This window comes from Pseudophryne corroboree, chromosome 2 (genome assembly GCF_028390025.1).
Source record: "Pseudophryne corroboree isolate aPseCor3 chromosome 2, aPseCor3.hap2, whole genome shotgun sequence".
In the NCBI taxonomy this organism is placed as follows: domain Eukaryota; kingdom Metazoa; phylum Chordata; class Amphibia; order Anura; family Myobatrachidae; genus Pseudophryne; species Pseudophryne corroboree.
In genome coordinates this window covers 414,232,023-414,259,026 of record NC_086445.1, presented here as the reverse complement: position 1 = coordinate 414,259,026, position 27,004 = coordinate 414,232,023, and the positions used below count along the sequence as shown (strand labels likewise).

Here is a 27,004-nt window from a genome sequence, read left to right as displayed (position 1 = left end):
ATGGCCATGGACGTGCTCATTGCAATGTGGTATACAATGTACTTGATGGCATTATTTATAATGTTATTTAATATGAACTGGGACACTGTAATGTGGCACAAAATGAAGTGGAGGCACTTTAGGATAGCATAATATGAACTACGGAGCTCTGTAATGTAACATAATATGACCTGGGGTCACTGTATGTCATAATGTGAATTGGGGGTACTGTGTTGCGTAATGTGTACTGACAGGCCTACAATGTGACAAACTAGGGCATTACTGTAGTTCATAAAATAAACTAGGGCACTACTATGGGCATAACATTAACTAAGGCACTACTATGGTTCAGAAAATGAACTAGAGCACTACTATGGGACATAAAATGAACAACTGCTGTGAATAGGTGTCTCTCTAGAATCATTAGGACAGGACACCTTCAAAATGTTGCTATGTGGCTCACAAAATTTTGGCTACACCCCTGTCAACAGTTTTTATGTTGACATTGTTAAAATTCTCATAATGTCAACATGTGAAATATTGACATTGTCAGAATGGCAATATTAGGGTTAGGTAGCAGGGGGAGGTTATATTTAGGCTGCATGAAGGGGTAGATTAGAGTTATGGACAAGAGGGGTAGTGATTTGGTAAGGAATAATGAAGAAATACTTACTGGAATCCCGGAGGATTACAGCTCTGACCCGGAGGATGTGTTCACATGAACGCTGGGAAGCCACACTGGATTTGCTGCAGCTATCAGAAGCAGGTAAGTCATTGTTGAGTTACCTGGAATGATATCTTGACAGTCTAACTGTTGGCATTCTATCACTTATACATGGAAAAGGTCTACTTAGTCATTGTCAATATTACAACCATTTCGCCATTCTCATGTAGACATTATGACTGTCTGCATATCATACTGTACCTCACCCATAGTATGCCTTTGCTTTAAGAAATCCAGCCCAGTCAGATAAAACAAGCTTATATAACATAACACGCTTTTGGAACTCCCTGTTCTGTAATGATGCCTGTTTGTGTATTCTCTGTAACAAACAAAAAAAATTCTATTTAAAATAGTCCGATTTTCAGAAAAAAATAATTCAGAAAGAGTAAAACCCAGCATTTGTTTTGCCTGTAGCAAGGGGCAAAGTATTTGTTTCTTTGGCTGCACACCATTAATTGATGCATTAACAATATAAATTAAATAGTACATTATGCAATGCATAAATTTAAAAATGAAAGGCTGTTCAATGCACCACTAGATAGTACATCAGTTACATTAGCTGAGTTTTATTACACTAAATGCATAGCTTTGAAAATGCATTATTGGTAAACAACACTATTTCCCTCATTCCCTTAGGCGCTTGAATCAACTTTTCTAGTAAAGAGTATGTTAAAAATGAACAAAAAAAACAAACTTATGTTTTTTTGAGTGCTTCATTTTCCTAATTCTAAGTTACATATTCTGCAAATAAATATAATGGAAATTAGGCTTTTAGACTTTGTCCAAATCTGTTGTAGGTGCAAATACACTATGGGGTATATTTACTAAAATTCGTATTTTTCTGAATTAGGTTAAAGTTCAAACACGAATGACATCGAATGTGTGAATTTGCAACGCCTCATTTACTATGCTGTCGTATTCTGCATTTTCATTTTTTCCGATGTCGCTGTCATTCGTATTTTTCGGCCAGTGTTTTACGGGAGTGAATAGTAAAACACTGCCGAAATTAACACAATGAATCTCGGCCGGATCTGTGAGATCCGTGCAGGGCTTCATTGTGCACCTTTAAAAAAAATGTAAGTATTAAAAATCAAGAAAAAAATTTGCGGGGGGTCCCCCCTCCTAAGCATAACCAGCCTCGGGCTCTTTGAGCTGCTCCTGGTTATAAAAATATGGGGAAAAAATTGACAGGGGTTCCCCCATATTTAAACAACCAGCACTGGGCTCTGCGCCTGGTCCTGGTGCAAAAAATATGGGGGACAAAAAGCGTTGGGGTCCCCCGTATTTTTTGAACCAGCACCGGGCTCCACTAGTCAGAGAGATAATGCCACAGCCGGGGGACACTTTTATCTTGGTCCCTGGGCCCTGGCATTAAATCACTAACTAGTCACCCCTGGCCACGGTACCCTGGAGGAGTGGGAACCCCTTAAATCAAGGAGTCCCCCCCTCAAGCCACCTGAACTATGCACTGAAAGGGGATCCATGTTTACACGTGGATCCCTTTCCCCCCGACTGCTGGGACCCCCCGTGACTCCTGTCAAAGAGGGTTCCTTCAGCCAATCAGGGAGTGCCACGTCATGGCACTCCCTGAGGCTACTCGCAGTCAACCGCTGACCGAAAAAGTTCCCACCATTGGATACAATGGAGCGCCTATGCGCTACATTGTATCTCTGCCGTGGGCAGCCTGACTGACAGCTCAGGAACGCACAGCCATTCAGGAGAGTGCCATGACGTGGCGATCCCTGATTGGGTGAAGGGACCATCTTTGAGAGGAGTCATGGGGGGTCCCGGCAGTCGGGGAAAGGGTATCCATGTGTAAACATGGATCCCCTTTCAGTGCGTGGTTCGGGTAATGTGTTTTATTGTTTTGCCAAGTCCCTGGATTATAATTTATAAGAAGTAGACCGATCTACACAGGATTTTTTGTAAGTATAATTTTATTTACAGGTATCCCGGGATTCTACGTGGAGAAGTGGACCGAGCCTCGTGTGAACATAGGTACGTATGTGTCTATGTTGGTGTGCATGTATGTAATAAAGTTTTACTGTCACGGTGTGTGTGTTCTGTTTTTTTGGGGGTATTTTTTTTGTGGTAGAACAACAGGTACAGCGGGCCCGTTTTTCCACCGCATGCTGGTACTTGTGGTTCTCCAAGTACCAGCTTGCGGGGGAGGCTTGTTGGGACTTGTAGTACTGCTACAAAAAACAATATTATTTTTTTTACACTATGGCTATCAGCCCCCCATCCGCCACCCTTGGATGGGGGGACAGCCTCGGGCTTCACCCCTGGCCCTTGGGTGGCTGGAGGGGAATACCCCTTGATTAAAGGGGTTCCCACTCCTTCAGGGTACCCTGGCCAGGAATGACTAGTTAGTGATTTAATGCCAGGGCCGCAGGGACCAAGATAAAAGTGTCCCCTGGCTGTTGCATTATCTCTCTGACTAGTGGAGCCCAGTGTTGGTTCAAAAAATACGGGGGACCCCTACGCTTTTTGTCCCACATATTTTTTGCACCAGGACCAGGTGCAGAGCCCGGTGCTGGTAGTTCAAATATGGGGGAACCCCTGTCAATTTTTATCCCCATATTTTTACAACCAGGACTTGCTCAAAGAGCCCGAGGCTGGTTATGCTTAGGAGGGGGGACCCCACGCAATTTTTTTTTCCTGATTTTTAACCCTTTCACACCCCTTCCCACTGATAAACATGCACGGATCTCACGGATCTGTGCATGCCTATCAGAACACGGTAAAAAAAAGCAGGTCTATTTTAAAACTGCTTTTTTTACGATTTGTATTTTTTCACGGCAGTGTTTGGCTATTGCCGACAGTGTTTGTGAATTTTAATTTTTTGTAAATTACCGAGTTCTATACCTAAACAGCCGCGTTTGACTGATGGTGTATTCATTCGTATTTTTTATCTTTGACTTTCAAAAAAATACGAATGCCCTCATCACTGCCGAGATTTCAGTTTAGTAAATTCCCGAGATGACACTTTGATGAAAAAACATCAAATCGGTCAAAATCGGGAGCTTAGTAAATATACCCCTATGTGTCTCTCATTCTGTGGAGTGTGATAAACTGAACAGATCCAGTCAAAGGGGTCCAACATAACAGCTAGTCACACTCATCTGGTCGCTATGTGGAATAACAGTGTAACCACAGCATTGTCTGACATTGAAGAAGGTGTAACTACTTACATACATACATATATTATCTCTGAGGAAAGAACACTTAAATTCTGGAATGTTGGATTATATTCGGGACTACTATTTACATTTAACCTTGAGTGCTGCCTCTTTCTTCATAGTTTGTTTTATGCAGACATCCAGCCAAAGGATGTTTTAGCATGGGTGTGCTAGTCTACTGTTTGTTTTTAAGATAATATGGAGGTCTATTTACTAAGCCTTGGAAATAGATAAAGTGGACAGAGATTAATTACCAGCCAATCAGCTCTTAACCGGTTAAAAGTATTTTACCATATTCATTATAAAATACTTTTACTTACACATAAGGTTATTAACCAAACTGCACCAACATGCATCTCTTTGCTTATCTCAAAATGTCTCCTGACCTCTCCTTAAGATCTGTGTATCTCATGCACATGCATTACTCGCTCCCAATCACAACTACATGACTGTGGAATGCCCTACCATGCACAATAAGACTCTTCTCTAGTCTCCAAACCTTCAAGTGTTACCTCAAAACTCACTTCAGACAAGCTTATCAGATTCCATATACACCTACCTAACCTTCATAAGCTTCACTACCTAATTACTCGCTACAGTAAACACATAACCTAACATATTTTGTCTTTCTTCACTTTCATATTCTCCTGACCCTTGGCCAACATTGCTATGTGACCATGTCACACAGCCCATTGTGAACCTTTGCAATCTAGCTGCATCATTATGCAATAGGTAGCACCTATCCTTGTGTATCAATGCCTATTTCCCTAAATTGTAAGCTTGCAAGCAGAGCCCTATTACGTCTACAGTATGTCAGTCTGTTATTATCCAGTTTTGATTTATTACTGTTGGTCCACTTGTGAAGCACAACACACAATATGTTGTGCTATGTAAGAAACTGTTGCTAAATAAAGAAATGTCATGTTTCAAATACAGCCTGTAACATGACAGGAGCGAATTGGCTGTTACTTTATCTCCATTTTATCTCTCTCCAAGGCATAGTACATAGACCCCATAGTCAGAGATATAAAGGGGCTTATTCATTATTGGGGGCTGTGTGGCCCCTGATGACTAAGTATCAGACTCATCATGAATTGTGGTGGCAGATACTTAAGTACCAGAGCAATCCAATATTTCTCAGGTGTGGAGACAGCTGCTCCGACAAGCAGCTGTCCCCATGATCAGGAAAACTGCTACCAAAGTATGCACATGGCCATAAGTCTCACAGAGCCATGGTGCTGGAGGGATCCACTCGGATCCTGCTTCACAACCCCAGGCGTCTTTCCTATTACAAGAAGCTGGATACGGCTGTAGACGGCATTGATTCTCGAAATCAAACTAAAAAAACGTTCAGCTTTCGGAGTTTGCTGAATATTAGGTTGCCCCATCGGGCTCCTAATAAATAATGGTCCCGTTACTAAAACATGCGAAAATGCTAGTGTAACGGGCCATTCAGTGATGATGAATAGGCTCCACAGAGATATAGATATGTTTATAGTACAGCTAATAAATTGTACTGTGGCTTACATGGGTGATTTACAGCACAATTAGTAGCCTGTGTGCAAAGGCTCACAGATGAAATACTCATGCTGTGTGTAGCCTAATTAAAATATTATTTTTGTTGTAATTTACACATGGTGAATTAGATTTGCACAATGTTATTAAATATTCCTGTAAATATATTAGTAGAAATTTACTAAGAGTGTAATAAATGCTGTATACTGGAGAATGATTTTAATTATCTTTGCAAGCTACAAGTGCAAGAAAAACTATACTGTGTAGGTGCTTCTAATACCTAATGAGTAAATGTTCTTGTTGATTCTCTAACTTCCCTTTCCCTCTTTTGTCATGCTATCTGTTACTAAGGACACCATCACTCCTCTTTTGCCAGATAAATTTAGATCCACTCTCTCTGGTCTATAGTTTATCACTGGTATGATGAAACATCATTTGTACCTAATTTTTGAACAATAAAATACACTTGTGTTTTCTTAAAATGTAACTGGCAGGTTAATTGGACTGTTTTGTTATATACATATAACACATGCTTTGAAGACATAGGAAAACTTGATATACTAATATAATACAGTATGTAATATTTTCCATGTTGCCAGAGGTGCGGTACTTTGTGCGAGTCTGCCTATTTTTTATTTTTTTTTAAAGTAGCAATCATTTATAAAGCAAAACCGGGTTGGTTTTGCCTTGTAAATGATTGCGCTTTTAAAAAAGCAGACTCGCTCAAAGTCCCGCACCTCCACCAACTCAGAGGCTATTGCATTTAGCCCATAGAACTTTAGACACAGGAAACTTACATTGACAGTCCAACTCACACACTAGTGAAAAACTGCCATTGTATCTGGTTGGTACACATTTTCAATGGCCCCAAATCCACATCCTTCCGGCTCAGCCACCAAATGATTCTTCAATATTCTAGACCATGTTTAAGTATTTTTCCACAAGAATAGTAGCACAACTGTGGGCCACATCCTTAGTATTTAAGTTAAATCTGCAGATGCCCCCACACAAAGAGTGGTGGACCTAAAGAAACTTAGTAGAAAAACTTCCTTGGCTTTCAAGCAAGCGTTGACTTGTAACTTTCTCACTAGTTCAACAGTGGCACCACACTTTCAAATTGGGATACCACCAATACTCCATATGTCAGATTACCCTTCCCCCTTGACACCCATCTTTAATCAAACCCTCTTTCCTCTAGTGCAACACAGATCTATCTCATCTGCTTAGTATAAGGCAAACATCACATACTGTAACTGGGAAAATTGTGCACCCTTTGTTTATGGACACTTGTGAATAGTACCATATTCCATGATAAAAATGTTATCAATACCTCCAAATATGACAGTTCATCCATACTTCTATTTTTTCACAATTTCACCTAGATGGGTAATCATTAGAAAAAACATCTTCCAAATGTTCCATCAGTGTGTCAATTAAAGCAACGTTTAGTCTGGATTGTACTTAGTACCAGACCAGCTACATAAAATATACCCTAACACCTACAATTTATGTAGGATGCAACTTGGATAACTTGGCACCTTTTTCCACTTTTGATGGACATGTCTGAAACTATCCCCTCTTTAGTTGGAACTACCTCTATTAATTGCTCACTATTTCACCTACTCACCACACTGTCCCTGATTAAACTACTACAGGTTGAGTATCCCTTATCCAAAATGCTTGGGACCAGAAGTATTTTGGATATCGGATTTTTCAGTATTTTGGAATAATTGTATACCATAATGAGATATCATGGCTGTGGGACCTAAGTCTAAGCACAGAATGCATTTATGTTACATGTACACCTTATACACACAGCCTGTAGGTCATTTTAGGCAATATTTTTTATAACTTTGTGCATTAAACAAAGTTTGTGTACATTCACACAATTCATTTATGTTTCATATACAATTTATACACACAGCCTGAAGGTCATTTAATACAATATTTGTAATAACTTTGTGTATTAAACAAAGTTTGTGTACATTGAGCATCAAAAAACAAAGGTTTCACTATCGCACTCTCACTCAAAAAATTCCGTATTTCGTAATATTCCGTATTTTGGAATATTTGGATATGGGATACTCAACCTGTACTCTGTACTTGGTACATCAACTTAGTAAATCAACTGATCCTTCACATTTCTTCTGTTGCAAAATACCAAACAGCACGTAGTTGAAAAACTTGATTTGCCAACACATCAGGAGATTGTGACCCGCATTCGATACATTACCAAAATGGAACATTTCACAATTCTTGAAAACAACACTGTAAACCAGGGCTGGCCAAACCAGTCCTCGAAATCTAGCAACAGTTCATGTTTTCCAGGCTTCCTAGAGATCTGTAGAATTGTCAGGAATGAATGCAGGACATCTTAATTAGTAATGAGTACACCTGTGCACCAGCTAGGTGGTCTGGAAAATGTGAACTGTTGTTAGATTTCGAAGACTGGTTTGGCCAGCCCTGCTGTAAACAAATACCACACCATTTGCAATCCATGGTATTCAAAGTTTAAAGTCACCCACCCCAGGCACATGTATTTAGCTACACTAAAAGAAGAGTGCGCTATTCTGCATACTCCTGTCTTCCCTCCAGAGAGACTTCATGCCGTATCCCAATATGGCCATCAAGATCACTACTGAGCATGTGTTGGAGCCATCTTAAGACTGTATGACAGTGTGTTAGAGCATCACAGTAGAAGACACATGTCATCCACATACTGTAGCTCCAGAGAGATGAGAGTTCATAATTTGAGTCAACCACTGGTGTGTATCTATATAACCAAGCAATATCAGCACCTGCACAGAAATTATTTCCAACACCAGTGTCAGACTGGCCCACAGGGGTACAGGGGAAACCAGCGGTGGGCCCCATGGCCTGGAGGCCCCACCATCTCCTCTAGGGATCAGGTTCCAGACTGAGCACTTGCTTATACACTATAAACAGGTTACCTTATACTGCACAGGACTATGGTGTATTCACTACAGTACATTGCTGTTATTAATGTGGTACATCATCATGTACTCACTAGCAGTATTTACTATATATATTTATCAAGGGGCCCAGACCATACATTAATGGTTTGCCAAGTCTATAAACATGGGTCCCTACCACTGCATTTCCCCGGTGGGTCCTTTGTGCCCCAGTCCGACACTGGTCAACACGCTAACTCCGGGGTGGGCTCTAGCTCTCCTGTATTGATCCCCAATTTGTTTGATATATTATCCCCAATTTTTTATATATTATATATCCAATATGTTCTCTATCCTTAGCCCTTAAATTACCATTCTCCTCCCTCTTCTTCTTTCCCACTAAAGCCATGTGCTCACTAACTTCCTTATCTCCACATTCTCTACCTTATACTTCTTGGTCGCTTTTCTGTGTATAGATAACCCCCTACCAATTCAGTTTCCCACTTTTGCCAAATTGAACAAGTTTATAACTAGACATGGTTGCACCGACTTAGCTTACCATTTTGCCATTGTTTATTTATCACAATGCGTGGACTTTGGTAATGTTTTCTATTGAAATGCTCAACTCTGTACTGTTTTGTACTTTGGTTGGTAAATAAAGATATTTATGGAAATAAGCAGCTTCCCTTCAGCTCAAACTTATGGTGCCTATACACTTGTGCGATTGAGTGCAATGCAATATCGTGCTACGATTTCCCTTGAAGCTCCCCATGTGATAAATCACTTCGAAAGTGCTTTTTGGTGCATGCGATTCGCATACAATCGTGACTTATTGCATGCCCCTTGCGACCAGAAATCGGGTGATCGAATGGGATCGCATCGCATGCTGCCCAAAGCACACCAGATTTATCTGTGAGATCTGTTGAAATTTGCATAGAGGGCTGGGCTATCTGGGGGATATATAAAGTGGCAGCCATTTTAACACTGTGCACTTCTGTTTGCTCTGTGACTAGACAGGCTTTGTGTATACCTGCTGCTCATTCCTCATTGCTAGCTACTGTGCACTGCTTTGTTCTGCCTGGCATTACAAAGTGCTTCTATCCTACTTGATGGATTCTTCTGCTCGTTATCAAGCTCTGATGTCCTATGCTCTGCTGAAGTTAAGTGCAGATAGAGAGAGGGCCCAGCATAGGAGGAGGATGAGATCGTGCTGGACCAAGGAGTGGCTGCTTCAGCGGCCTTCTCGTTCCTACATGCCCCTCCTGGATGAGATTAGGGACAATAACCCGGACGACTTCTGCAACTTCCTTTGCATGGATGATGACACCTTCCAGGAGTTGCTGCATCTGGTGACCCCCTGCATTGAGAAGCGGGATACCAAATGGCGGGTACCTATCCCTGCTCAGGAGAGGCTCGTGGCTACCCTGCGGTTCCTTACTACTGGTCAGTCATTTGAGGACCTGAAGTATCTCTGCGCAGGCATTGGGACACATCATACCTGAAACCTGCAAGGCTATTATCAAGGTGCTTCAGAACAAGTACTGCAAGGTAAGAAAATGACACCACACATTGCTTGTAGATTTACAAATTGTTTTTTTTTTAAACTGCATTTTGTAGAAAAAAAATAGTTTTTTATTTCAAAACGAATTTTTTTTATTAAATATGTGGCCAACATGGCTGAACTTTAGCAAACAGTATAAGTTTTCATGATGCAGCACATCTGCATCATAACATTTCTGAAATGAAAAAAAATTGCTATATATAGCAACAGATGTGGTTCATTCTGATACTACGGCGTTGAGTGGCACCGCATCTGTTGTTATGTATAACAAGGGCAGCAGTAAATCACCCTACATTTCAAAGAAACTTGTATCCTCCACCTTCTCTTGATCCCCCTCTGCCATCAAGGAGGACAGAATTGCGGAGGGAATGGTGGATGTGTGGCTGGCTTGGGAAGGGTAGCTGGGTTGAGGAGGAGATTGGATAGTGGAGGAAGGGTGGGTGGATGGGGGCGGGGGTTGACGATAACAAGAAGGGTAGCTGGTTTAAGGAGGAGGGGTTTGTTTTTTCGTGGCTTCTTCCTGCCACCCAGTTGCTGTGGAGACGTTGTTTTCTCCAAAGATAAATCTGGGCTATCAAGGGCATGGCTTAAGTCTTATTGTGTGTAGGTGAAAAAAAACATATTTATTAAATATTCAATATTTTTTTTTTTTTTTTACAGTTCCCTACAAGTGTCAAAGAATGTCAAGCTATTGCAGAGGAGTTTGAGAGGCGGTGGAATTTCCAAAACTGTGGTGGTGCCATAGATGGGAAACATGTGCCCATCACCAAATCCACCAACAGCGGGTTGGACTACAACAATAACAAGGGCTACTGTAGCATTGTTCTCATGGCAGTGGTGAATGCAAACTGTGAATTTATTTTCCTGGATGTTGGGAAAAGTGGTTGTTGATCTGATGGTGGTTCCTTGAAGAATACATGATTCTATGAGAGGCTCAATTCCAACACCATTAATTTGCTGCCTGTTGAGGAAACAAAGAATGGCCTGGGATTTGTGTTCATGGCAGATGAGGCATTCGCTGTGCTCGAACACACACTGAAGCCCTACCCGCAAAGAGTACTGAACCATAATACAGTAAGCGCATTTTTAATTATAGCCTTTCTAGGGCCCATGGGGTTGTTGAGAATGCATTTGGCATTCTCAGCAACTGATTCAGAATATTCCACCGTCCCATCAACTTGAGGCTGGATAAAATTGACATTGTAGTAACTGCATGCTGTATACTGCACAACAGAAGGCCACAAGGCAAATGCATTTGCTCCCTGCAGGATCAGAAGACCCCAAACAGCCAGCGGAGGAACTGGTGATTTCCTCACTGGAAGCACCTGCAGTGACCTTACGTGGCAGTGCAAGGGCAAAAAAGGTGCAGGAAAATTACAACAAATTTTTCAACGGGAAGGAGCTGTGACATGGCAGGAGGTTTCCATTACATAAGAAAAAAAAGTTTAAAACAACTTACCACTTTGGCCCCATCCACATCCAGACTTGCCCCCTCGGACTCGGCTATCACAACCAGGGATGCTTTCGCTGTCCTTTTCTCCATGGGCAAGGTCAGGTGCTGGTAGTACCAGAGCTGTGGAATGTACATTTCAGCAGCACCTGACCGTGACCTCTTGGATTCTTCCACCTTCTTGTTTTCTTTCACAAACATTGTCCATAAGTTTGCAATTTTTTTCCTAACCCAGGTCAAGTATGTTGGCTTAGAGTAGTCCACCAGGCAGTTATAGGCTGCCTCTCTCTTCTGTTTGTTCGAATATTCTGGTGATGAGGTCAACCACAGGCACTCTTCCTCATGGTAGAGGCTGATGAAACCTGAGAGAAATTCCTGGCTGTCGATGGACATCTGCTGAATGTTAAAAAAAATGAATATTTAATGTCAAATTTTTATATAAAATAGTTAATATGTAAATAGTTGCATTATTCTGGTTAAATAAAGTTTTGTTTTCTTGTTACCGGTGTGAATGATCTCAAATGTGTTGTGATAATACATTGGTGTGCGAGGTGCAGCAGCATTGCGGTGGGTAGTGGGACAGCATAATGGTGGACAGGGTGTGGCCAGTAGTTTGCAATAGGGCAGTATAATGGTGGATAGGGAGCAGTCAGTGGCTTGCAGTGGGGCAGCATAATGGTGGACAGGTAGCGGCCAGTGGCTTGCAGTGGGGCAGCATAATGGTGGACAGGGCGCGGCCAGTGGCTTGCAGTGGGACAGCATAATGGTGGACAGGTAGCGGCCAGTGGCTTGCAGTGGGTCATCATAGTGGTGGACAGGGCATGGCCAGTAGCTTGCAGTGGGCCAACATAATGGTGGAAAGGGCATGGCCAGTGGCTTGTAGTAGGGCAGCATAATGTTGAAAAGGGAGTGGCCAGTGGCTTGCAGTAGGCCAACATAGTGGTGAACAGGGTGCAGCCAGTGGCTTTCAGTGGGCCAGCATAATGGTGGACAGGGAGTGGTCAGTGCCTTGTAATGGTGCAGCATAATGGTGGATAGGGAGTGACAAGTGGCTTGCAGTGGCCCAACACAATGGTGGACAGGGTACGGCCAGTGGCTTGTAGTGGGGCAACATAATGTTGGACAGGTAGCGGCCAGTGGCTTGCAGTGGGTCAGCATAATGGTGGACAGGGCACAGCCAGTGGCTTGCAGTGGGTCATCATAGTGGTGGACAGGGCATGGTCAGTAGCTTGCAGTGGGCCAACATAATGGTGGACAGGGCATGGCCAGTGGCTTGTAGTAGGGCAGCATAATGTTTGACAGGGAGTGGCCAGTGGCTTGCAGTAGGCCAACATAATGGTGAACAGGGCGCGGCCAGTGGCTTTCAGTGGGCCAGCATAATGGTGGACAGGGAGTGGTCAGTGCCTTGCAATGGTGCAGCATAATGGTGGATAGGGAGTGACCAGTGGCTTGCAGTGGGCCAACACAATGGTGGACAGGGTACGGCCAATGGCTTGTAGTGGGGCAACATAATGTTGGACAGGTAGCGGCCAGTGGCTTGCAGTGGGTCAGCATAATGGTGGACAGGGCACAGCCAGTGGCTTGCAGTGTGGCAGCATAATGGTGAACAGGGCACGGCCAGTGGCTTGCAGTGGGTCAGCATAATGGTGGACAGGGCGCAGCCAGTGGCTTGTAATGGGGCAGCATAATGTTGGACAGGGAGCGGCCAGTGGCTTGCAGTGGGCCAGCATAATGGTGGACAGGGCATGGCCAGTAGCTTGCAGTGGGCCAGCATGATGGTGGACAGGGAGCGGTCAGTGCCTTGCAATGGTGCAGCATAATGGTGGATAGGGAGCAGCCAGTGGCTTGCAGTGGAGCAGCATAATGGTGGACAGGGCACATCCAGTGGCTTGCAGTGGGGCAGCATAATGGTGGACAGGTAGTGGCCAGTGGCTTGCAGTGGGGCAGCATAATAGTGGACAGGGCGCGGCTAGTGGCTTGCAGTGGGGCAGCATAATGGTTGACAGGGCACGACCAGTGGCTTGCAGTGGGTCAGCATAATGGTGGACAGGGCATGGCCAGTGGCTTGCAGTGGGCCAACATAATGGTGGATAGGGAGCGTCCAGTGGCTTGCAGTGGGCCAGCATAATGGTGAACAGTGCGCGGCCAGTGGCTTTCAGTGAGCCAGCATAATGGTGGACAGGGCACGACCAGTGACTTGCAGTGGGTCAGCATAATGGTGGATAGGGAGCGGCCAGTGGCTTGCAGTGGGCCAGCATAATGGTGAACAGTGCATGGCCAGTAGCTTTCAGTGAGCCAGCATAATGGTGTATAGGGCGCGGCCAGTGGCTTGCAGTAGGACAGCATAATAGTGGACAGTGCGCAGCCAGTGGATTGCAGTGGGGCAGCATAATGGTGGACAGGGCATGACCAGTGGCTTGCAGTGGGTCAGCATAATGGTGGACAGGGCATGGCCAGTGGCTTGCAGTGGGCCAACATAATGGTGGATAGGGAGCGGCCAGTGGCTTGCAGTGGGCCAGCATAATGGTGAATAGTGCGCGGCCAGTGGCTTTCAGTGAGCCAACATAATGGTGGACAGGGAGCGGCCAGTGCCTTGCAATGGTGCAGCATAATGCTGGATAGGGAGCAGCCAGTGGCTTGCACTGGAGCAGCATAATGGTGGACAGGGCACATCCAGTGGCTTGCAGTTGGGCAGCATAATGGTGGACATTTAGCGGCCAGTGGCTTGCAGTGGGGCAGCATAATGGTGGACAGGGCGCGGCCAGTGGCTTGCAGTGGGACAGCATAATAGTGGACAGGACACAACCAGTGGCTTGCAGTGGGCCAGCATAATGGTGGATAGGGAGTGGCTTGCAGTGGGCCAACATAATGGTGGACAGGGCACGGCCAGTGGCTTGTAGTGTGGCAGCATAATGTTGGACAGGGAGCGGCCAGTGGCTTGCAGTGGGCCAGCATAATGGTGGAGATGGCACAGCAAGTGGCTTGCAGTGGGCCAGCATAAGGTAGAGGTGGCAGCATAATGGTGGGCAGTGGTAACAGCATAATAATAAAATTTGGTGGCCAGTGGTGTAGGCTGCATACCTTGTTGTTTGGAGCAGAGCAACGTTCTTCAAGCCTCTCTCCTGTATCCTGTGCACAGTGGGTGGCGGGGAGTGTCTAAGACGTGAGCTAAATAACTCACAGATCGCACATCGCAGTGCGATAAATCAAATGTCATAAAAATAGCATGCGATCGCACGTGCGATCTGATAAATATTAAGTGCAGCACATAATAGCTTGAGATACGAGATTCGACCAACGTGCCCACGCATTGCATCGGGGGACACATTCGATGTGCATACAATCCTGCGATCACACCGATGAGGTCAAAATCGAAGGATTGTACCAGATATCTCATGAGTGTATGGGCACCATTACATTGCTGCATGTCAAGGTTGAAATTGTATAAATCATCTGCCACTGATGCTGTTAGTATACACCTATCTATACTTCCTAATCCATATTAACAATTGCACAGGAGATTTGTCCTTTCACCCCTGATTTTTTATAATATTGATTTAAGTTTATCAAAAGCACTCAAGCCATGGTCTATGAACTGAACCATCAAGAATAAAATGTCACACTCCACAGCATGATCACCCTATACAATTTTCAGTAAACTTTTAACAAATTGTTACCTCTTCCAAACTGTTTTGCTCAACAGTTGTAAATACAGCACTTTGGCCTGATTCTGAGTTCAGTCTGCAACTTTCTGCTAAAACTAGTATAAGCCCTTCTATGATGCATAAGCATACACTTGATTGTGCAAAGACTGGGACACCCACAATGATCATCTTTAGATACAACAATTCTGCTTGGTGCGTCTTTAGGCACAAACATTGGATGTACCATCAAAACTGTCACCATTTCCATACTAGATGCATAATCTTCATCAGAGCATGGCCTCTAGTGCCTCCACTGTAGTAAGTGATTAAGTGCCTAAATTCACAACCAGTTATGCAACATGTCCGTGACACTCCTATAACATGTCCATCACTCAGTGCATTTCAGTGTGTCTGTACAGTCACCACTCAGGAACACCCAAAACACTTTCAATACATTCTGATACCATGTGCCTCAATCGGTCCTGGGACTCTTTATACACACACCGTGGGATGTACGTGCTGTGTGATTTTATAAGTGACTTAGATGCATGGGCAGTTAAAAGAAATTTGTGCAAATATCAGATTGTGTCCAGCTCAGTATCACAACCTTTATCTCACCTGTATGGCCAATGAGACATAGCAACCATTTATGCAGTGGATTAAAAGAAAGGCACTTTTTCAGGCCATAGCAACATAAATGACCAGTGTATGAATGCCAATATTATAGCCAAATAAAAACCCTGTGGCACAACTCTCCAAAACTGATGCCCTATATGTTTGTTATTAAAGAAATAAAAAGATTCTATGTACTGTATTGTGTTTCTTAATGTAACAGCTGTGGTCTGTTGCTATTTTTCATTTTTGAGGTTAGAAATGTCATATCTACAACTCCCTTTACAGAATATTACTTTGGTCATTGACTACAGGACAGTATGTGAATCAAATAAATTATATGCTTGTATTGTTTCAGGTGTCCAAGGATCTGCACGACAAACAAAATGAAATTGAAGATCATTTAAAGAATTGCTCCTTATTTGAACTACAGTTAAATCAATTGACATTGTGGGTTTCTTCTGTGAAAGATCAGTTATTGTTCTACAATCAAGTGGGAAGACCTGGAGTATTTGACATCAAGGTATATTTTCTCATCCCTTTCTTTTCTCTTTGTAAGTATTTAGAGAGATCACAAGATTGTTCAGATTCTAAAATATTCCTTTTAAAAATAAATGTCTTATAGACCAATGCACATTTTCATTGTAAGTTACCTTAACAAATCTTGGGGGTCATTCCGAGTTGTTCGCTCGCAAGGCGATTTTAGCAGAGTTACACACGCTAAGCCTCCGCCTACTGGGAGTGAATCTTAGCTTCTTAAAATTGCGAACGATGTATTCGCAATATTGCGATTACAAACTACTTAGCAGTTTCAGAGTAGCTTCAGACTTACTCGGCATCTGCGATCAGTTCATTGCTTGTCGTTCCTGGTTTGACGTCACAAACACACCCAGCGTTCGCCCAGACACTCCCCCGTTTCTCCAGCCACTCCCGCGTTTTTTCCGGAAACGGTAGCGTTTTTATCCACACGCCCATAAAACGCCGTGTTTCCGCCCAGTAACACCCATTTCCTGTCAATCACATTACGATCGCCGGAGCGAAGAAAAAGCCGTGAGTAAAAAAACTATCTTCATAGCAAAATTACTTGGCGCAGTCGCAGTGCGAACATTGCGCATGCGTACTAAGCAGAAAAACGCTGCGATGCGAAGAAAATTACCGAGCGAACTACTCGGAATGACCCCCCTTGTACAAATATATTCAAATGCATTTGCGATCACAACTTTGTACCTGCGTTGTGTTCCATTGCACAATATTTGTAGCCGTGGTAATTTCTATTTGTGTTTTATGCTTTGTTTGCAGCCATATGATATTCAAAATCCTACAGGATCATTAAGAAATATCAGCATGTGATCAAGTGACAATTATGATTGTGTGGAATTTTACTTAATGATCTCAAGAGCAACCTAAGAGGAGGTTTAGTGCAGTTCTCTAACAAATAATTGAATGGGTGCTTTTGTTCATGAATACTTATTTATTTTCAATGTGCTCAACTGCATATGTTTAAAATCAAGTTTAGCATAAATAAAATAAAATGATGCAATATAGTTGCTACATAATATTTTTTTAAACTGAAAAGACAAAAAGCAGTGTACAGTTGATGTATTTGGTATCCTATAGAAAAAAAGCATTTCTGCTAAAAACCATAGAATCATCAATATACAGTACATGCGTTTAATCATATTATTTTATCAATATGCTTCCATTATAATTGTAGAATAGAAGTTTGTTGTTGACTGCAGATTTTAATTTTTCATTTGTGGAAAGTTGTTTTTACTGTATAACAAAATTAGGTAGTTACAGGAAGGACATACTGTATACCAGCGGTTCTCAAATGCGATCCTCAAGGCACCCCAACGATCCTGATTTTAAGTACAGTATATGCATGCCTGGCCACAGGTTCTGCTGCATAGTCTTGCCTTTTGCATCTCCCCCGTGGTTCTTATTCTGCTGATGTCTTTTAGAAACAGTATTCAAAAGATATCCTACTTACAGTATTTCTCTATAGACCACTTTCTCATAACTCATTTGGCAAAACCCAAGAAACTCTGCCCACTAAACTAGCATGATAGTGTGCCAATTAAATTAGTGATTACTATATTCTTCAGATTTGGGCTACTTTGGTGGATTTAATATTTACTTTGAAATTAAATTGGTATTTATATGTAGCTTGAGAATTGTAAGTTCATTATGCGTGGTGTAATATAATTTAGGGAAGCATGGAGGCGCAGGTGATTGTATTGTTGCCTCCCGGCACTAACAATACCATTATTGCTGTGAATTTGCATGTTTTCCTCACTCCAGCTTCCTCCCACAGTCCAAAAACGTAGTGGTTGGATAATTGGCCTCTGATTAAATCAACTTTTGTGGATGTTTGTCTGTGATTAATAATAATATGGATTGTAAGGAGCTGAGAATCATAAGATTTTCCTGTTAAAGCACTTTGCAATAGTAAGCACTATGTAAATAAAAGTTTAAATATAAATATATTTATTTGGTATGTTTAAACTTATTAAAGGTTGTGTTGTGTGATTTTTCTTTCACTGGAAGTACTGTATTCATTATTTATAGTCTTGAAATCATAAGCAGAAGTAATTTCTAGAGATACAACATGATTGTATTTTGCAATTTTCCATTATTAGAGTCAGATTTCAGCTTTATTGTAGAGCTCTGACCTGTTCAGATAGACAACTCTTTGAATACTCCTAGGATTGGCACATGTTCATTTGAGATAAGAAGTCAGTCTGTTCCAGTAGCAGAATCCTCATGACCTGTTGTGTTATCTTTTGTTAGTGATTTATAATGCCTGTTACTGCCTTCTAATTTCCACTGCACCAGGCTAAAAGTAGACACTTAATATAATGTAAAAATTGCAAGAGTTGTTAAATACATAAAGACTATTCTTGTCTGTTATTACAATTGTAAAAATGTACATATTGCCAAAATATCCTGCAGTCATGTCACACTTGGAAGAATGAACTGACCTTTGTTATTCCTGCTCTATTCATAGAGTATAGGTTTTGCAAAATGCAAGTTTATAAATAGAGAGTGGAATGAGGAAGCAAAAGCGGAATGTGCCATCTTTCGCTGAAAAACTTTGTGTGTAGAAAATTTTGCTCAGCTCTAGTGAGTACTTACTAGCTACACAGGAATAAGATTTAAATTGTACATTGGAACGTTGGCACTAGAAAATATACTATCAGAGCTGTAACTGGGCAGTTTGGTGCCTTGATCTAAAAAAAGCATTGCCCCCCTCCCTCCTCCCTTTTTTAAAACAGGGACATAAAGTGAGCTCTGGTGCCCGGTGACAGCACTTGATATGATGCCCCTTCCCACATGATATACAGTGTATACGTATACAGTGTGTGTATATATATATATATATATATTAGAGATGAGCAGGCTCGGTTCACTGAGAACTGAACCCTACCGGACTTCAATACCCGAGCCTGGATCCGAGTTGATTTGGATTTTCCCGCCTGACTCGGAAACCAGAACGAGGAAAACGTCATCATCCTGCTGTCGGATTCTTGCGGGTTTTGTATACCATATAAGGAGCCGCGTGTCGCCGCCATTTTCACTACGGCATTGGAAAGTGTAGCGAGAGGATGTGTCTCCGCCTTCAGTGTCTGTGCGGGAGGGTAAGTGGGGTGGCGATTTCAGTGGTGTCTTGTGCTGCTCAGTCCAGTGTAGTCTTATGCTGCATCAGTCCAGTGCAGTGGTGCTGTGTTGTCCTGCATCAGTACAGTGGTAGTGTCTTGTGCTGCATCAGTCCAGTCACAATGGTGTTGTCCTCTGCTGCCATATGTCCAGTGCTGCTGTAGAAGTCCAGTCCAGTGGTGCTGTGTTGTGCTGCATCAGTCCAGTGGTGGTGTCTTGTGCTGCATCAGTCCAGTCACAGTGGTGGTGTCCTCTGCTGCCATATGACCAGTGCTGACCATTGCAGTGGTGCTGTGTTGTCCTGCATCAGTCTAGTGGTGGTGTCCCTGTGCTGCTTGATAAGTCCAGTGGTACTGCCGTATAAGTCCAGTGGTACTGCTGTATAAGTCCAGTGACAATGCCGTATATGTCCAGTGATACTGCCATATACAGAAGTATCCACATTTATCTTGATGGTTAATAGGATTAACTGTGACTGGCCAGTCAGACTTAATCCTCTGCTGTATTGTTCTCTGTATTGTATTACAGTTGAGAACAATAGATGAAGGGTTTATGCTAATAAAGATAACGTTGGACACATCTGTATGTCCAGTGGTATTGCCGTATAAATCCAGTGGTACTGGCATATAAATCCAGTCCAGTGATACTGCCGTAAAAGTCCAGTGATACTGCCATATATGTCCAGCGGTACTGCAGTAAAAATCCAGTGGTACTGGCATATAAATCCAGTCCAGTGATACTGCCATATAATTCCAGTGATACTGCCAAATATGTCCAGTGGTACTGCCGTATACAGTAAATCCAGTGGTACTGGCGTATAAATCCAGTGGCACTACCGTATAAGTCCAGTCAGGTGGTGCTGCAATATAAGTTCAGTGGTGCTGTCCTGTGCTGTATATTAATTACTCCAAATAAAGGGGTTATTAATATTTGATCCAAATAATTTTTACAGGGTTTGCCCTGTGTGGTGTAGAGTTACGCTCTCCTGTGCTGCATTTTGTTATATAACTCCAGAAAATTAATGGAGAACAAAAATTTGGAGGATAAAATAGGGAAAGATCAAGAACCACTTCCTCCTACTGCTGCTATTGCCACTGCTGTTGTTGCTGCAGGGAGTCGATCGTCATCCCAGAGGGCAAGTCGGAAGACCACTTGTACTACTTCAACTAAGCAACTTGTACTACTTCAACTAAGCAATTGACTGTCCAACAATCCTTTGTGAGGAAGATGAAATATGACAGCAGTCACACTGTTGCAAAGTGGATTACTGAGGCCATAACAACTATGCTGGTGTTAGACATGCATCCGGTATCTGCCATTAGTGCAGTGGGACTGCAGTGCCACTCCTAGATGGGCCAGGTGTTTGTGTCGCTTAGCTTAGTCATACAGCTACCTCATTGCACCTCTTTTACTTCTTTGCATAATGTGCTGTTTGGGGACTAGTTTTTTTAAGTGCCATCCTGTCTGCAACAGCAGTGCCACTCCTAGATGGGCCAGGTGTTTGTGCCGCACAGTTGTGTCACTTAGCTTAGTCATACAGCTACCTCATTGCACCTCTTTTACTTCTTTGCATGATGTGCTGTTTGGAGACTAGTTTTTTTAAGTGCCATCCTGTCTGCAACTGCAGTGCAACTCCTAGATGGGCGAGGTGTTTCTGCCGCACAGTTGTGTCGCTTAACTTAGTTATCCAGCAACCTCGGTGCACCGCTTTTACTTCTTTGCATCATGTGCTGTTTGGGGACTAGTTTTTTAAAGTGCCATCCTGTCTGACACTGCAGTGCCACTCTTAGATGGGAAAGGTGTTTCTGCCGCACACTTGTGTCACTTAACTTAGTAATACAGCTACCTCATTGCACCTCTTTTACTTCTTTGCGTGATGTGCTGTTTGGGGATTAATTTTGAATAGTGCCATCCTGTCTGACAATGCAGTGCCACTCCTAGATGGGCCAAGTGTTTGTGCTGCACACTTGTGTCGCTTAGATTAGTCATACAGCTACCTCGGTGCAACCTTTTGGCCTAAAAACAATATTGTGAGGTGTGAAGAATAGACTGGAAATGAAACTGCATCAGTACAGTGGTATTGTCTTGTACTAAATCAGTCCAGTCACAGTCATGGTGTCCTCTGCTGCCATAAGTCCAGTGCTGCTGTATAAATCCAGTACATTGTAGTGGTGCTGTGTTATCCTGCATCAGTCCAGTGGTGGTGTCCCTGTAATGTTGTGTATGTCCAGTGGTACTGTCATATATGTCCAGTGATACTGCCATATATGTCCATTGATACAGCTCTATATGTCCAGGTGGTACTGCCGTATAAGTACAGTGGTACTGCCATATAATTCCAGTGGTACTGGCGTATAAATCCAGTAGTACTGGCGTATAAGTCCAGTGATCCTGCCGTATAAGTCCAGTGGTACTGCCATATAAATCCAGTGGTACTGCCGTATAATTCCAGTGGTACTGGCGTATAAATCCAGTGATTTTGCCGTATAATTCAAGTGGTATTGGCGTAGAAGTCCAGTCCAGTGATACTGCCATATATGTCCAGTGGCACTGCCGTATAAGTCCAGTGGTACTGCTGTATAATTCCATTGGTACTGCCGTAAAAGTCCTGTCCAGTGAAACTGGAGTATATGTCCAGTGGTACTGCCGTATAAGTCCAGTGGTACTGCCTTATAATTCCAGTCATCCTGCCGTATAATTCCAGTGGTACTGGAGTATAAATCCAGTGATCCTGCTGTATAATTCCAGTGGTACTGGTGTATAAGTCTAGTCCAGTGATACTGCCATATCTGTCCATTGGTACTGCCGTATAAGTCCAGTGGTACTGCCGTATAACTCCAGTGGTACTGGAGTATAAATCCAGTGATCCTGCCATATAATTCCAGTGGTACTGGCATATATGTCCAGTGGTACTGCCGTATAATTCCAGTGGTACTGCCGTAAAAGTTCAGTCCAGTGAAACTGGCGTATATGTCCAGTGGTACTGCCATATAAATCCAGTGGTACTGCCTTATAATTCCAGTCATCCTGCCGTATAATTCCAGTGGTACTGGCATATAACTCCAGTGATCCTGCTGTATAATTCCAGTGGTACTGGTGTATAAATCTAGTCCAGTGATACTGCCGTATAAATCCATTGGTACTGCCGTATAATTCCAGTAGTACTGGAGTATAAATCCAGGGATCCTGCCGTATAATTCCAGTGGTACTGGTGTATATGTCCAGTGGTACTGCCATATAAATCCAGTGGTACTGCCGTATAAGTCCAGTGATACTGCCATAAAATTCCAGTGGTACTGGCGTATAAATCCAGTGATCCTGACGTATAATTCCAGTGGTACTGGTGTATAAATCCAGTCCAGTAATACTGCCTTATTAGTCCAGTGGTACTGCTGTATAAGTCTGGTGGTACTGTCATATAATTTCAGTGGTACTGGCGTATAATTCCAGCCCAGTGAAACTGGCGTATATGTCCAGTGGTACTGCCGTATAAATCCACTGGTACTGCCATATTATTCCAGTGATCCTGCCATATAATTCCAGTGGTACTGGCGTATAAATCCAGTAATCATGCCGTATAATTCCAGTGGTACTGGTGTATAAATCCAATCCAGTGATACTGCCGTATATGTCCAGTGGTACTGCCGTATAAGTCCAGTGGTACTGCTGTATAATTCCAGTGGTACTGCCGTATAAATCCAGCCCAGTGATACTGCCGTATATGTCCAGTGGTACTATCGTATAATTCCACTGGTACTGCCATGTCAATCCAGTGATCCTGCCGCATAATTCCATTGGTACTGGCGTATAAATCCAGTCCAGTGATACTGCCATATATGTCCAGTGATACTGCCGTATAAGTCCAGTGGTACTGAAATATAATTCCAGTGGTACTGGTGTATAAATCCAGTCCAGTGATACTGCCGTATATGTCCAGTGATATTGCCATATAAGTCCAGTGGTACTGCAATATAAATCCAGTGGTACTGGCGTATAAATCCAGTGATCCTGCCATATAATTCCAGTGGTACTGGTGTATAAGTCCAGTCCAGTGATACTGCCGTATATATGTCCAGTGGTACTGCCGAATAACTCCAGTGGTACTGCCATATAACTCCAGTGGTACTGCTGTATAAGTCCAGTGATCCTGCCGTATAAGTCCAGTGGTACTGCCATATAATTCCAGTGATCCTGCCATATAATTCCAGTGATACTGCCATATAATTCCAGTGATACTGCTGTATAATTCCAGTGATACTGCCGTATAAATCCAGTCAGGTGATGCTGCCATATAAGTTCAGTGGTGCGTTCCTGTGCTGTATATTATTTACTCCAAAGAGAGGGGTTATTAATATTTAATCCAAATAATTTTCACAGGGTTTTCCTGTGTGGTGTAGAGGTACACTCTCCTGTACCACATATTGTTTTTATATATCTCCAGAAAAATAATGGAGAACAAAAATTTGGAGGATAAAATAGGGAAAGATCAAGAACCACTTCCTCCTAGTGCTGAAACTGCTGCCACTTGTCATGACATAGATGATGAAATCCCATCAACGACATTTGCCAAGGCAGGTGCACAATGTGATAGTAGATGGAATGTAAAATCCAAAAAGCCAAAGTTCAGTAAAAAGACCCCAAAAAATAAAGTTAAATGGTCTGAGGAGAAACGTAAACTTGCCAATATGCCATTTATGACACGGAGTGGCAAGCCCTCATCCTCCTGCTAGAAAAATGATAAGTGTTAAACTGGAAAAAATCACAGCAAAGAACTGTGCGTTCTAAAATGGTGTCACAAATCCCCAAGGAGAGTCCAAGTGTGTCGGTGATTGTGGTGCCTGACCTTCCCAACACTGGATGGGAAGAGGTGGATCACTCCACCATGTGCATGCCCTCTGACAGTGCTGGAAGGTGCATCCATAGTCCAGTTTCTGATATTCAAATTGAAGATGTCACTGTTGAAGTACACCAGGATGAGGATATGGGTGTTACTGGCTCTGAGGAGGAAGTTAACGATGAGGATTCTGATGGTGATGTGGTTTGTTTAAATCAAGCATCGGGGGAGACACCTGTTGTCCGTGGGTGAAGAAGCCCATTGTGATGCCTGGGCAAGATACCAAAAAAGCCACCTCTTTGGTGTGGAATTATTTCTACACAAATACAGGCAACAGGTGTCAAGTCATGTGTTGCCTCTGTCAATCTGTAATAAGTAGGGGTAAGGACGTTAACCACCTAACCACCTAGGAATATCCCCCCTCTGCGATGTGGGACAGTGTCAAATGCCTTACTAAAGTTTAGATATGCTACATCTACAGCTCCCCCTTGATCTATTATTTTTGTCACAGAGTCAAAAAAGTCAATAAGATTTGTTTGGCATGATCTCCCGCCAGTAAATCCATGCTGTTTTGGATTCTGTAAGTTGTTTGATTTAAGATATTCCACAACTCTTTCTTTTAATAGTTTTTCCATTACTTTCCCTACTACTGATATAAGACTTACTGGTCTGTAGTTACTTGCTTCTTCCTTGCTTCCACTTTTGTGCAGTGGAATTACATTTGCTCTTTTCTAGTCCTTTGGAATGGCACCTGTAATTAGTGACTGGTTAAATAATTCTGTTAAAGGTGTAACCAGCACATCTTTTAGCTCCTTGAGTATCATTGGGTATATACCATCTGGCCTCATTGATTTATCCACTTTTAGTTTTGAAAGTTCTGTTAGGACCTTCTCCTCTGTAAATGTTTTTCATCTACCTTATTTTTCTGAATGTCCTTGCAACTTAACTGTGGCCCCATCCCTTCTTCTGTAGTAAATACTGAGCAAAAATAATTATTAAGGTGATCTGCTATTGCCTTGTCTCCGTGCACCAATATTTTGTATTAAAGTAGCATTTATGCTTTTTTTCACATACATTGCTACCCCTCCTCCTATTCTTCCTATTCTATCCTTCCTAAATAAATTGTATCCTGGTATAGCTATGTCCTAGTCATGATTCTCATTGCACCATGACTCTGTAATTGCCACAATATCCAGGTTATCCCTTGTCATTATCGCAATTAGCTCTGGAATTTTGTCTCCTAAGCTCCTAGCATTTGCACACATAGGGGGTAATTCCAAGTTGATCGCAGCAGGACATTTTTAAGCAGTTGGGCAAAACCATGTGCACTGCAGGGGAGGCAGATATAACATTTGCAGAGAGAGTTAGATTTGGGTGTGGTGAGTTCAATCTGCAATCTAAATTGCAGTGTAAAATAAAGCAGCCAGTATTTACCCTGCACAGAAACAAAATAACCCACCCAAATCTAACTCTCTCTGCAAATGTTATATCTGTCCCCCCTGCAGTGCACATGGTTTTGCCCAATTGCTAACAAACTTGCTGCTGCGATCAACTCAGAATTACCCCCATAGCTTTTAGAATTTTGTCTGTGCATCTGTTATTAGTAGCCATGTCCAGACTGTACAAAATAAATAACATGTTTTAAAGTTGAAATTTCCTGTTTGGTGATGTTTCTCAGTGTTTGTTTGTTTTTTCTAATCTTGAATCACACTCTGTCCTTTACACCATGACTACATCTCACTAAATGTAAAGATATAGTACACCTGACCATAAATGGCCAAATGATCAAAGGAGGTAAACACCAGAGAGCATGCAATAATAAACTATGTTTCACTGTGCAACTTCCCCACACATGCAATGCCAATTACAAACCAATCATTACATCAAAAAACATACATAAGTTTTGATAAGAAAGAACTGTAGTGAGCAGATTGGGAATGTCTTTTCATAGTTTAAAAAGACAGATAACATTGGTACAGGTGAGAATTCAGATTTTTTGGTAAGCTATAGACATAAATTTGAGTAGTTGCGGATGAATTGGAAATGTCTTGCAGCGTTCCTAACACAGATTTAAGTTATAAGTGTATGGGTTACTCAGGCTGGAGTAGTTTGATGTGTAGAGGAATTGGACTCACATTTGTTTGAAAGCTGTCCTTCAGTGGTCCACATTGTGGATTGATTGTTGTCCTTCTGTTTTACTTCGGTTTAATGTCGGTGTAACGTTGAAATTATGTTTAAACTTGTAGTTATCCTTTGAATAATGTCCTTTGAATTATTGACAACAAGCCTACGGCACAAGCCTTCCTGATGCTCTTTAAGTAATGGACCAAGCATGTGAACAAACTGATTACACCCAAACTCCAATGAACCCTCCCCCAGCAACGGCTCGTAATAAAACAGTTTAAAGAAAACAAGCTAACATACCAACCAACTGAGAATTAAAAGAGTCATGCCCTCATTCCTATACTCACGAGAAAAAATTCCAATTTATCATTAGCAACCCATCATGTTCATAAGCAATCTAATATAAAAGCAGATGCCATATGCCTATAGCAATGCTATAATTCTTATCACCCAATTTGCTAATTAGTATTTCAGTGCAATCAGTAGACAAGTATATATTCACAAGCAGTTATTTGAGTGCAATGCTCTGCAGGAGGGAAGTAGATGGAATTACCTAGACAAGTATATAGTCACAAGCAGTTATTTGAGTGCAATGCTCTGCAGGAGGGTAGTAGATGGAATTACCTAGACAAGTATATATTCACAAGCAGTTTAGAAGTACGCTCTCCTGTGCCACCAATATTGTGCGTGTATTACGTCTGGGCAAATTCCAGCACATCCCATGTTGTTTGTGCCGCACACTTATGTCGCTTAGCTTAGTCATACAGCTACATCATTGCACTTCTTTTTCATCTTTGCATGATGTGCTGT

At 42.4% G+C, this 27,004-nt stretch overlaps 1 protein-coding gene across 12 annotated transcripts in view; it reads left to right on the top strand.

The window, feature by feature from the left end:
* Positions 1 to 27,004, top strand: part of DMD (dystrophin) — a 3,641,189-nt gene that overhangs the window by 2,189,452 nt on the left and 1,424,733 nt on the right. For all 12 annotated transcript variants that reach the window (XR_010221499.1, XM_063953479.1, XM_063953476.1 and 9 more), the window contains one exon: positions 15,938 to 16,102. Coding sequence is in view for 11 of the 12 variants with exons in the window: in XM_063953479.1 (XP_063809549.1) it covers positions 15,938 to 16,102 (165 nt within the window). In the remaining variant the exon portion in view is untranslated. The remainder of the gene's footprint in view (positions 1 to 15,937; positions 16,103 to 27,004) is intronic.